General features: G+C 39.4%; 1 protein-coding gene across 1 annotated transcript; it reads left to right on the top strand.

The window, feature by feature from the left end:
* The first annotated feature begins 284 nt into the window (after nt 1–284).
* Nucleotides 285–12,825, top strand: LOC134189842 (CSC1-like protein 1). The gene is made up of 23 exons (XM_062658238.1): nt 285–498; nt 1,128–1,204; nt 1,269–1,374; nt 2,094–2,131; nt 2,189–2,334; nt 2,392–2,437; nt 2,491–2,602; nt 3,357–3,430; nt 3,489–3,569; nt 3,665–3,752; nt 3,814–3,950; nt 4,004–4,123; nt 4,867–4,925; nt 6,246–6,337; nt 8,666–8,787; nt 8,892–8,978; nt 10,563–10,616; nt 10,677–10,839; nt 10,902–11,007; nt 11,239–11,412; nt 11,481–11,593; nt 11,659–11,709; nt 12,473–12,825. The coding sequence occupies exons 1-23, from the start codon at nt 310–312 to the stop codon at nt 12,614–12,616; spliced, it is 2,379 nt and encodes a 792-aa protein (XP_062514222.1). The 5' UTR covers nt 285–309; the 3' UTR covers nt 12,617–12,825.
* The last annotated feature ends 68 nt before the right edge of the window (nt 12,826–12,893 follow it).

Here is a 12,893-nt window from a genome sequence, read left to right as displayed (position 1 = left end):
TACAAATTTAGTTAGCTAACGTACTAAATAACAAGTGATAGAAGAGATGTATAAAAAACCGCGTACGTCTACGGAAACATTGTTGGCGGTCTTATTTTTAATCTTTTTTCATTAAAATTAGATTTTAAACTTTTTGATTGCGTCTGTCTACGACTGGTTTCACTTTTAGCCGAGAATTTAAATGATGCACATAGCATAATCAAATTGGTTTGATCATTTCAAAACCAAAAGTATTTGATTAATTAATTCGTTGTTGACTAACTAGCTCTAGCGCGCTAGGCTTATATTAGTCATCTGGAGCATGTGACGATGTCACTAGGCGGCTGGCTGCATCACACCGTTTCGTTTGTAAATTTTACCAGCGCTGTCAGTAAGAATGGTAGCGATGGCACTCAGTGCCAGAGAAATGTGGACTTTAAGAATGACACGTCGGGCAAAGTCAACAACGTCGATGGCGGAATACCGGCTTCTCTTGAACTCAATATTGTAGTCTGGACGGTGAGTTGTTTACAAGTTTAGTTGATATGGCATGTAGAGAAGTGCGTTTGATGTATGGAGTTTCGCAATCTGGTTGGGTGAATAGGCCGGAAATATGGTAATTCAATTGAGTTTTTTAGAAACGTTTTTACACGCACGCACACACACACACACACACACACACACACACACACACACACACACACACACACACACACACACACAACAGTACTGGATGGCAAATACTATGCGACACTCCGCGGTTCTTGTTTAGCTAAAATAAAGAAATTGTGTAGTCTGGTGTTTCAGCTTGTTTTCTTTGCAAACAATGCTCGATTCGCTATGATATGAATTCTTGGGATTATTTTCCATTTTTGTAGTCACATTCGAGCACTTTGTTGATACTGACTAATAGAACCATCTTAGACTGATAGTGCGTGCATCCTTCATTCTGAATTTCACTTATTTATTCATGCTCACACTTGCACATGCAGATACACATTGGCTGGAGTGCAGAATTAGATCAACATAAAGGTTCTTGCTGTTAGGAATAGAGCATAACGTATGTGCTAGTTGGCTGTGTGTGCTATACTCACATAGCTGCAACTTACGGTTAATTTATTTCCTTTTCAAGTGGATGTTATTTTCAGGCACTGATACTGCTGTTTTGCTGCATCAATGGTTGGCTTCGAAGACAAAGCAAGCAAGGATTGCTGGCATCGAATCGGTTTGGTAGCATTGTCTGCTTGCTAATCATCAGAAAAGATTCACTCATAATCTTTATTCCATAGAAGGTCTAGTCCTGACATCACTGCAAAGACTTCTTCAACTAATCGTGATGTTGAAGAATCTGTAGAATTTCCTGAAGAGCAGGATGGTGATACTACTGTTGGAGAGGTAACTCGCATATCAAAATTGCTAATTTTTGATAGCAGAGAACAATCTAGTAATGGCCAACATGCTGAGTACTATGATATCTAATTGTACATGTACACGCGCCAATGTACTACAACAGTACTTCAACATGCCTAGGTGTAGGAAGGTTTTGAGCTTGGGGAGCAAACATTACAATCTTGTACAACATAATTATGCTTTATTACATTTTCACTTCAATACAGTGAAGCAGGAAAATTATTGGGCTATGGTCTTTTGGGCCCCATGGTTTCTATTCCTATGTCATGTTGGACTGCTTATTATCATGGTTTGTACTTGATTTTCACAACAGAGGTTGCATGTCCGTTTGCAATAGGCAACTGTAAATTTGACAGTACGTTTAATGCATTTTTTCTTTTTTTACAAAAAGCGTGCATGTTCTCACAATGTCTATATAGAGGGATGACTTTGTGTGATATTTGTGCAAGTACAACAGAATGACCGTACAACTTAGATGTTTCTAAACATGTACAACGTCTGGAGAGGCTGCAGTTTGATATGTCAGGCATCGTAGCACTCACCCATTGCTTGACCGTTTATCTATGACTTATGTACCACTCACGTTTAACTGCTAGAAATCTGGTGTATGATAGAGTGAATAAACCTAGTTGAGAGTGTCATATCCCATACTTCTATCGTTGATGCTTCAAAACATAGTACATCACTGTTCTATTGTTAATTAGGGATTCTATGCGTGGCTACCAGCTCTCTTTAAATTACGGTTAGTTTCATTGCTTTTGTGTTTGCTGCGAGATATCGTCATCGTAAGTGCTCGTAGAGATGAGGAAATTCGATCGCGTTGTGGGGAAGATGCTATACACTACTTGTCAATGGAACGACATCTGCTCTTTATTTTATGCATTTTCACTGTCGTGTCAATCGGGATACTTCTTCCTGTAAACTATACGGCTTCCACACACCTCAGTGAGATTTACTGAGCATCACTATTTCTAAATGTTTACTGCAGTTGTTGTGTTTCAGAGAGTAGTGGATTTGCACGAACAACTGTTGCTAATTTACCAGCCAAGTTTGTTTGTTGTTTTTTTTCTATTTTTTGTTTGTATTGATCATTGTTTGTAGTTCTGGTCTGTATTGGCTTCATGCGATTGTGGCACTTGCCTACTTGGCTGTTATATTTGTTGTCATGTGGAGGTTTTCGAAGCGACTCAGACGATTTAGTGTGACTGGACATGTAAGATTGAATGCTCATGCTTTTATCAATGTCTATAAGAGAAGCACTGATTGCTTAAGGCCGTGGGAATGTTTGTACTTTGCATTGCCTTGTGTGTGTACTGTGACTTGAAGATTACATTTGATCGGTTTCTATGGAGCTAGACACACACACACACACACACACACACACACACACACACACACACACGCGCGCGCGCACACACACACACACACACACACGCGTGTGCGCGCACACACACACACACACACATGTGCACGCACATTCACATGCACACACACACACACACACACACGCACACACACACACCATATCACATCATTTCCTGGTCTCTACACTTGGTGCTGTCAACTGACTGCTTGGCTTAGCACAAGCCTTACAGCTAGTCGATGAAACGTTTTCTCATGGTTGCAAGTGCTCGAGGTAACTACAGCTACTTGAGTGACATGCTGGTGTTTGTTGCTGGAGACGTGTTCCCTTATGGCAGACTGGGTGTGTTGCCTCCTTGACATATCTAGTTGTCCAAAAGAGTCAGATGTAATTTTCAGCCGATCAGACAGCTAGAGAGCATAATACCACCCAGACAAAACAGGACGTTACAACTTAGGCGTCGACATTTGGTGTGTGTGTGCGTGCGTGTGTGCATGTGTGTGTGTGTGTGTGTGTGTCACTGTGTGTGACATGTGTGTAATCAACGCTTTGTTGTAACGTACTGGTTTAATAATTGTTAATTGTGGCTTGTCTATTTGTTCAGATATCTAAGCACACTCTTCTTGTTGGCAATATATCAAAAGGCTGCACTGCAGATGACATCCGGCAGCACATTCAGTGAGTTTGCATTACATGTAGCCTATCACACTAACTGCCGACTGTTTGTGTTGTTCAGAGAAGCTTACGAAGACTGCGAGGTCGTGGACATTCAGGTAGTTTACGATGTCAGCAAACTGACTAAATTGGACGAGAAAAGGTAAAGGTTTTAGTCACATGATTTACACTTTTATACCATTTGTTATATATAATTATGCAGCCTGTAAATGTATGAATTGCTTACAATATGTTTAGAATTGACGCGTTAGAGAATCAGGAGCGGTACGAAGCTATTTTAGACGAATCTGGAAAACGACCAGTAACTGGCTGTTGTACTGATCATGTGTGGGCAACTGGATTTTACTTTTTGGTTGAAGATACTAGAGATGCATTTGTTTGTACAGCGTGATGCAATAAGTCATTACCAAAAGGAGAAGAAACGATTATGTGCAGCATGTGTCGCTGAACGTGAACTAGTACTCGTGGAGAAGGATCTTCAGTGTGCATTCGTCACGTTGTCTTCCTTAGTTGTTGCTCAAAGGTAGAAATTAATGGTTATTGAGTTGTTACTGGTTTCTTATATTGATGTTTTAGATTTTACGATGATTATCTGATATTGCGAACAAACGTGAGACCAAATACATCAGTGAGCGATGAAGTTGGTGCGTCTTTCTGGACGGTGACTAAGACATCTGTTCCTGACAATATCAGATGGTATCAACTGTTTGACACTTGGTTATTTGTGTAATTTCTGTGCCGTCTGTATGGCTTATTATTTTATTGATTTGTCAAGACTGTTGCATGCAAATGTTATCCCGACTGTTTACATGATAATGTTGACTGGTATGAATAAGGATAGACACCTTATGTGTTTGAGTGTCGACGAGTTGGCATGCTGGAGACTGAAATAGTGAAGCAAGGGTTTGATTATTGATAAACTTGTAACCCTTAATGGTGCACACTAACGTCTGGTGGTTGAGGGTGATGATTTTGATTACAATTTTGTCACCAGATTGATATTTGAGATTTTTCATACTTAGTATACTTAGGGACATTCTTCTTTTGTTAGTTATTGGTAGTCTTGCATAGCCAGACCCTTTAATTTCATGCCATGTCTTGCCTGGATGATGTGGTGGGAAAGGATCTAGTCATGCAAGACTAATTTATTGGCTGCAAAACATTATGGGAGAATTTCAGCATTACTTGTATCATGTGTTTACTGGATGTAGGTGCAAATGCTTTGTTGTGGCAGCTAGATTTGCTAAACTTTATTTTGTTTTTTTTTGCTTACAGATATGAATGACACACAGTTGACAATTATATTTTTATGTAATACTCTTGTAGTATTATGACATATGCGAAATGCATTTTGTTCAGTGGTTATGCGTAATGTAAACTAGATGGCCGTAAATTTGCTTTTGGAAAGATGAGTGAAGCTAACGTTTATGTGTTATAAGGGAAAATCTGCACATTGGGAAAACGGAGTGGTGGATTCGGTTTACAGTAATTAATGGAGGTAAGCATACAGTACTGTGTAGCTATGGCCGGTATTTTATGGAAGGGTATCATTACAAAAGATGTAAGGTTTTACAGTTGTACATAACACATTGATCCATATGCATTACACTAAACATACTTTGTGAGAATACATAAGTTAATTAATTCTCCTTCTCGACGTGTTGCAAGACACCAGTGGGCTTAATTGGGGGGGGGGACAGCTTCCAGTTATCGAGACTGATCTATGCTTAGCGCCACCCAATGCTAGGCATGCAGAACCGCAGCCTGCCACTGTCACCTGACAGCACGAAGAACCCGCTGCTGCCTGGCAGCTGCCACCATACCTAACAATAGCCTCGTCCCCAGAAATATCACTGGTTGTCAAGGGTACGCCCGTATCCTGACGGACTGCCGCTTGCTCTGCGGCCCCAGTGGGGCTGCCCCCCCCATATATTGCATTATATCCATACCTACCGTACATCCAATATTACACCCCACCGCTAACATATGAGCAACTCAAAGAGCAATCCTCGGGCGGGTGGGCGAGGAGAAATAGACAACTACTACCCTGTCTGCGTCAAGTATCAGTCTCTAACCCACCAACAAACACGTCACTATGTACGTCATACTCTCCCATACACTCTCCTTCATACTACAGTCATCGTCGTATTAACATCTATTTAGCTCTGCTAAGTAGTCCATAAATAATTATGAGGTTGAGTTATTTGGTCTTAACATACTGTATATTTTAAATGTACGTTTTAAATTAACCAACCAACTTTTCACGCTTGCTTGAATATAAAATAGAAATTCTGGCTGCTTATCACATTACTTGACGTAATAGCTAGTTAGTAGTTTGAAGTCATTAAATTTACGTGCCGAAGAGATGGTGTGCTTGCTGTTGCTAAGTTGATATGTTAGCCTCAATGAATTGAGGATATTTGTGATATCTTGGATATGCTGCAATAGTAATAGTAAGGCACTGTAAGCATCAAAACTATTGACACATTTATGGAAAAGCAGTCAAACACATCACATAATGTTTTTATTCAATTTATGAATACAAAAATAAATAATAATTAATTAATTAATTTTAAAAAAAAATTAATTATTTGTTTATAATTTTTAATATTTTATAATTGATTAATAATTAATATTTTATAGTTATTTGATATTCTATGATTGACTATTAATTAATATTTAAAATTAATTAATTGATTAATGTTTATAATTAATTGATTTATAATTTTTAAAATTTATAGAAACAGACGTATCAACAGGTTTGATAGTACTGTAGGTGTCAAGGTACGAACTGATGTAATGTGTGTGTTATTTGTAGCGTTGTTTGTGTTTCTCTTCTTCTTCACCACTCCGGCTATTATTATGTCGTCTTTGCCAAAATTGAAACGAACATTGAAACTGGATCTGCCGGTTAGTGCATTTGTTCTCAGTGTTGTGTAATTTTAAGTGTTGAGACTATGTATTGTGTCTGATTTAAATGCAAATAACGTCTAAGATGAAATATTGGCGGGGAATTTATTTTGGCAGATTGGCGGATTCTTAGCGATCGCCAATATAAAATCCGCCATTCATTAATTTGGCCACAGGGATATGTTGACGTCATTGCCCATGTGGATCAGCTATCTAATGGCTAAGTGGCAGTACGTCAGGATGAGGCCACAAGATGGTAGGTACTCCTTACTTACCGTCTGTTGTGCCGTGATGATATAGATGAAACTGAACTGTCACGTTCATGCAGGTCACGTTCTTTTCCCTGACACAGCAGTTCTTCATCACTATGCAGTAGACTCAGTTAGAGACCAGTAAGTTAGGGAAATGCGAGCCATGAACACAGCTGTCGATCACAAATTCCTCCATGACCATGCACTTATAGTAAGACATGTATAAAGATCAGTTATCAAACAACGATGTCCAACCGCCAAAATAAAATCCTCTAATATGCTTTGTCTGTCAATTTCTTAGCAAACCACCAAAATAAATTCCCGCCAGAATAGGACAAGGCATTGGTGGTGCATGATATAAGCGAATCAAATAAGTACCGTATTTCCTCGAAAGAACGCCACATCATTTATTCATTTTGCAAGACTGGATTCTGCTGCGTTCTTTTAAGAGTGGCGTTCTTTCAATGTCATTTTCATGTACAGTACCACGCACAGAATCCACACAGCTGCATGGCCCAAGGCTGATCTTTCTTTCTCCTCCCTTTGCCTTTTTTGTGTATCAACATCGTCTTTGAAGTTAATTGTCTTTTTTTTCGTTTCTCGGTGTCCATCTATGTACCCTCTAGCCTCGTTCTGCTTGTGTGTTCTTGAAGTGCCCCGCTTACTGTACTTTGAGTTTGAAGGCAGTCTCGTATGAGAGCTTCTCTTCAGCCGTACGGTTCAGACAATTTAGGCACGTGTCAAACATGTGCAAGGTATGAATAATGAATATCAATTACCTGTCCTGCAGCATATTTTTAAGGAAATATGGTAACTCAAGATCATTGATTACAGGATGTTTTCCCAAAAATTTTGTGTAGCAGTGAAGAGTAGAGTATGTGTACATATTGAACTGTTGGTACAAATTTTGGCAAGCAATCAAGTTGTTTACTTTTGCAATTGCGATAATTTAGATGGAAGAGATCAGTGTCATTAGCAGTAATTAATAAAATGTAACCATTTTACACAGTTGGGTGGGTTGGATTTACTTTCAAGTTAGGTAATATTTGTGTGCACTTGTGCACAGGTGCAGGGGCGACGGAAGCTCTTTTGGATTGAGGGGGAATTTGTAACAGACTGCCACCATTTTGATTTTAACTGGTTTTCATTGATTAATCTGTGACAGAAGTAGCCAAAGCAGCATGCAAACAAATGGTCACGACAATGTGTGACAAGCAAGTCAACTGCAACATCATCCAATATTTTTTCTACTTGCAAGCAACCAAACTTCAAAGTATTTTGTTCAATCATCGTTCGTTGGAAGTTTCATTACATAACATCCAGTATTGGAGGAGCGATGCCCCCAAGCTGCCACTCCCTCCCCTCCGGTTCCTCCGCGCCTGAAGTGGACTTATAAACTACAGTACAACCTTGATTATCTGGACTTTCGATTATCTTGACAAATTCTGTGTCCCCCGACTTTTTGCATTCCCGGATAATGCGTTCCCAGGTACGTACAGGCTTTCACAAACGAGCGAATACATAACAGAGAACGTAATAATCTAATAAATAGGCAGCTGTTGATGACTCTTCTAGCGACATTAATGTACAGTAAGTGTGGAAACAGAGTGTGGTTTTGCACAGTTTAGGAAAATTAGTTGATATTTATCAACTTTTGATTATCCCAACTTCTAACCTGTCTCCGGAAAAGTCCGGATAATCGAGGTTGTACTGTATATCATAACTTGTCGTCATAGATCTCAACACAAGAAATTTAATGAAAGCGTTAGACTTACTATGTCTGTATTTTGCTGTTACTTGTCTTACTGACTTGCAATCACCCATACCCACTGACATGACTGGATTGAAGTCAGGACAAGAATTGCTCGAATAGTGTGTTTTGTGTTAGGGAAGTAACAGTATCTGTCATGACTATGAGCGTATATTGTCCGATTTTGTCAATTTCGAATTGGACACAATTGTGGTTGTGACTTTGTAAAATAGCTTACTGTATGGAGGTTTCTGTTAGCCACTTATACTATTGCAGGTTTTATGTATAAATTTCAATGAAATGTGAATTGTTGTGTGACTCTTTCAGAGTTCTGCTGCTGACAATGATGTGTTTACTGTGTATCTTCCCACACTGACTTTGTTTGTCATTGCTTCTCTTCTGCCTCTGATTGTGTCATTTTCGTGTTATTTGGAAGCTCACTGGTACAGGTTAGTATCTGCCAGCTGTGTGTGTGTGTGTGTGTGTGTGTGTGTGTGTGTGTGTGTGTGTGTGTGTGTGTGTCAGTGGATATTGTACATTATGCGTTGTGTAGGTCTAGTCAAGATCGTTTCATGGTACGGAAGACATATGCTTATCTGGTACTCGTCATTGTTGTTCTGCCTGGGTTGGGATTGACAAGGTGTGCATGTTGCAATGAGTTAACGTTTAGTCAAGTCTGAAGCGCATGGTTATGAATTTGTTACGTAGAGGGGTGTCCAACTATAAACGTTTTGTCACTAAATGATGACTGGATATTGACTACAGAGTGACAGTTGGGGCTAAAGTAGCTCAGATGTTTAGCCACTTTCTCAGGAAGAAAGACAGACAGACAACATCTGTGGAACTAGTACTATAGAAAAATGAGTCGATACCTAACTGTTGAGCCATATCAAATACAGGAGTATCCAGATAGGGGCAGTAAGACTCACATTACTAGAGAATGCACTGTTTACTGTATGTCTTACGGAATTCCAATTTAAAGATAATGACTCTGTCATCAAGTGTCCTTTCATTTGTTGTCTGATGCTTGTCTCTGTTGCCAAATTTGGCAACACGACAACAGTTGGACACCCCTGCATGTTGGAACACATCTGCATATGATATAGCCTCACTTATTCACCTTCATTTAGAGACAAGATAAAACAGTAGGGTCAGATATGTGCATAGAACAGATAAGTAGCCTTCAGACTCCATGTCTACATGTCGGGCAGTTGACATCTTCCAAAACTTTTTTACTACATTTTGGAGATTGAACTACATCGTTTCTGTTGGAGAGCTTACATTCGGAACGAGTGATATTGTGTGTGTACAGTATACGAGATGTAACTACAATGAGTCTGTATGCTTGTGCAAAGTGATATGTGATGTTGTTTCACATGAAACAAGTCAGGTATGTGACAGTCAAATAAGTTTAGGTTATCACGTGGCTACTTGGGTGATATCAGATTTGTCAGAGTCTCCACCCTGGTATCACCTTGGTGATTACCTGATGGGGTGATAAATGGTGTATCACTCTTGTCATTCTGGACAACGGGATGATCCATCGTTTATCATCCCGCCAGTTTCTTCATCAAACTCTATGATAATAGTAACAGTATACAAGTGAAGGTGAAGTTATGGGAATTCAAATTTAGTATTTTGGCTAGGAAGCAGCTTAGTCTTACCATTTGAACAATTTGTCCCAACTAACTAACAATAAAGGACAGCTCAGTCACTGGGCTTTACATCACTTATACTAAACATGCATGCCAAATACAGTCGGATGTCAGTTATTCGGACGCCAGTTATCCAAATGTGTCAGTTAACTGAATGGGAAGTGCCTCGGACGCCCTCTGCAAGTATGTGTTGTAAACCGCTATGAGCATGTGCAGCTAGGTGTAACGTCTAGTTAGTAACATTACATGGTAAACTGCGTTCTCATTATTACCGTATAGAGTGCAGTCCAGTTTGGGTGTTTGTGCAATTATTCATTATACATGGATTCAGTTTATTATATGAAACTCTGCGAAAGCATGGGCAACCTCGGAGACCCAGGGACACTTGTTTGTGTGCCAGGAGAATTAACATTTGTTATCCAAAATAGTCAGAGTTATGAACAGAGTCGGGCCCCAAAGTGTTCGGATAACTGACATACGACTGTAGATCGAACATCAAGTGCAATTAAACTTTCATGGTTTTCACTGCAATGATTACTGCAAAGTATCACTGTTTGCTTTACATTTAGCTTAGATGCTGTTGCCAGTCTTGTTGGTAACGAAGCTCTACCACAGCAACTTGAGTAAGCATTGCTGATAAACCACCATCCTATGCTGAGAAAATATATGTTGTTTGTTTACAGATGCATCTTTTTGCCATCTGGCGGCGGTTTCTTTATTAACTATGTGATACTTTCGGCTTTCATTGGTACTGCAGTTGAGTTGTGTCGTATACCGATTCTTATATGCTTTCTGTGGAAACTATGTCGGGCCAAATCGAAGAGAGACAGAACCGCGGCATATAAAGTTGCACTTAAGTGAACTTTTGTTGATCCATTGTGTACTAACGTTGTTCAATATGCTGTTAGGCCACGGTTGTTCCGTTCAAATATGGAATCGAATATGCTTGGATTTTGACTTTGTTTGCGCTGTGCATTACTTTCTCAACAGTCTGCCCACTTATTGTTCCATTTGGTCAGTACAAGTATCGTAATGTGTCGTGTAGACTCAAAGCAGACCAACAGACGATAGACAAGCAGATAGACAGACAGAAGGATTGACAGACAAAGAGGCATATTGATGGATGTTTACATGGCACATCGACAGGTTCTTGTGAGTGGACTGGTTGGCATGCAGACATGCAAGTAGACTGTTATCGGAGGCCACTTAACATTCTGTGTGTAGTAGTAAAAATATTTGTCACAGGAGTTGTCTATTTCTTTATGAAGTATTGGGTGGATAAGTATAATCTCTGTTTTGCCACACTGCCCCCCAAATTTTATGGGACGACGAGGATCCATCATACTGCAGTGAATTTTGCATTTTCTGCTGGCATCATGCTGCAGTTTGTCATTCTCTTTTTCTCTGTTGTAAGATCAGGTGAGAATAATGTCGGTCATTGAGCATTTGGTTATGTCTGCTGACTACCAAGAATTGGTATTATGTAGGTTCAGCTGCTGATCCTAATGAGATCTTTTCCATCATTGTCATTATACTTATCTTAGCTGCTTGTATAGCTAATGCATGCTTTGGTGTTTTCAAGAATTGCACAGCATCTCAGGTAGGTATTACTACAGTACAGCAGTCACATCTCTCTTCATCTTTTCTGATGTCAAACTATTGTAGCGTGGACTCAAAGGTGACAATACGTACCAAGCTAGTGAAGATCTACAAGAGGTCAGTGTTAACATGGTATTATAGATGCATAGCAGCGATAGTTGCTTTGAGATTAGGTCTTGTTTATGTGCCCGTTTGAGAATGTGTTAGTACATATTCAGTCAATTTCAGAATGCTAAATTATTGAGAATGATTCTGAAAGTACATAATAGTAAAGTTTGCATAATCTTGTTTGAGAAAGTTGCAGCTGGAGACTGCTTAACCAGCCTGCATGGCTGTCGTTGTTTTAATTGACGGATTTTTTGGTTTTCAAGTAACCTGTGTGTCTTGAGCTTCCAAGGTTTTAAACATTTGTGATGAACTACGAGCAGTATACGTGTTACCACATTTACGTTTTTGTTGTTTAAACTTATTCTGCATTAGTTGTCATGAACATGCAAAGTTTATTTTGTTAGGACTTACAAATTTCCTTATTCTACAAGGTATGATGCGTGGGCCTGGATGTTGAGTTTCCCTGATGATTAAATTGTGTAGACCACTTTGTTTCACAACGTGCAATCACTGTGGATACACTGCATTGACACATAGGTTAGATGGCTTGCCTCCATAACCATTCATGCAGAGAAGCTGAAGCAGGATAGCCCAATTAAAATCATTGTCAGGTGGATTGGAAATGAATGGTCTCCAATCGTCTTTTAAAGCCTTTTAAAGCAAACAGTGAATGAGACTGGTGCTACAATGTTGCGTATGGTATTGTGAATGAAGTGTATGGGCACTTTCCCTTCTTCTGTTATATTCTGCTGCAGTATGCTTTTGCATGTAGGATGCGTACAAAGCACCCATCTTGAAGAAGTCATTTGAATGTGATGAGACTTCACCCAGCTCACCACGTTCTCTGAGCCGAAAATACAACACATTTGATGAGACAAATCATTCGGTGTCTCCAGGTGATGATAAAAGCCTGTAACAGTTCATGTGCCGCAGATTATCAGTAGTGTGCAATTGTCATGTGTTTTTGACTGATTTGCTGGACAAAAGTACATACTCAACTACATTGCAACTTATAGCAGGCTGTGCTTTTTGGTGTTGATATGTACGTGTTGAGTTTTAGTCTAGCTAGACGTAGCAGTACTTTTTTGTATGAATCAGTAATCAAGAACATGCAGATCTTTCAAATTTGTGTGTTTTTGCATAGCTAGCGAGCTTCTGTGAGTTACAAGCAAACTAATATATACACCAACTGC

The sequence above is a fragment of the Corticium candelabrum genome, chromosome 14 (assembly GCF_963422355.1).
Source record: "Corticium candelabrum chromosome 14, ooCorCand1.1, whole genome shotgun sequence".
Taxonomy (NCBI): Eukaryota; Metazoa; Porifera; class Homoscleromorpha; order Homosclerophorida; family Plakinidae; genus Corticium; species Corticium candelabrum.
The sequence above is the reverse complement of the archived record's forward strand: the minus strand, read 5'-3'. Positions and strand labels throughout refer to the sequence as shown.

Coding starts and splice junctions, on each gene's coding strand:
- LOC134189842 (XM_062658238.1), top strand. CDS start 310: ATGTCACTAGGCGGCTGGCTGCATCACACCGTTTCGTTTGTAAATTTT. Junction 3,431..3,488: donor GACATCCGGCAGCACATTCA/GTGAGTTTGCAT, acceptor TGTGTTGTTCAG/AGAAGCTTACGAAGACTGCG. Junction 8,979..10,562: donor CCTGGGTTGGGATTGACAAG/GTGTGCATGTTG, acceptor CTTTACATTTAG/CTTAGATGCTGTTGCCAGTC.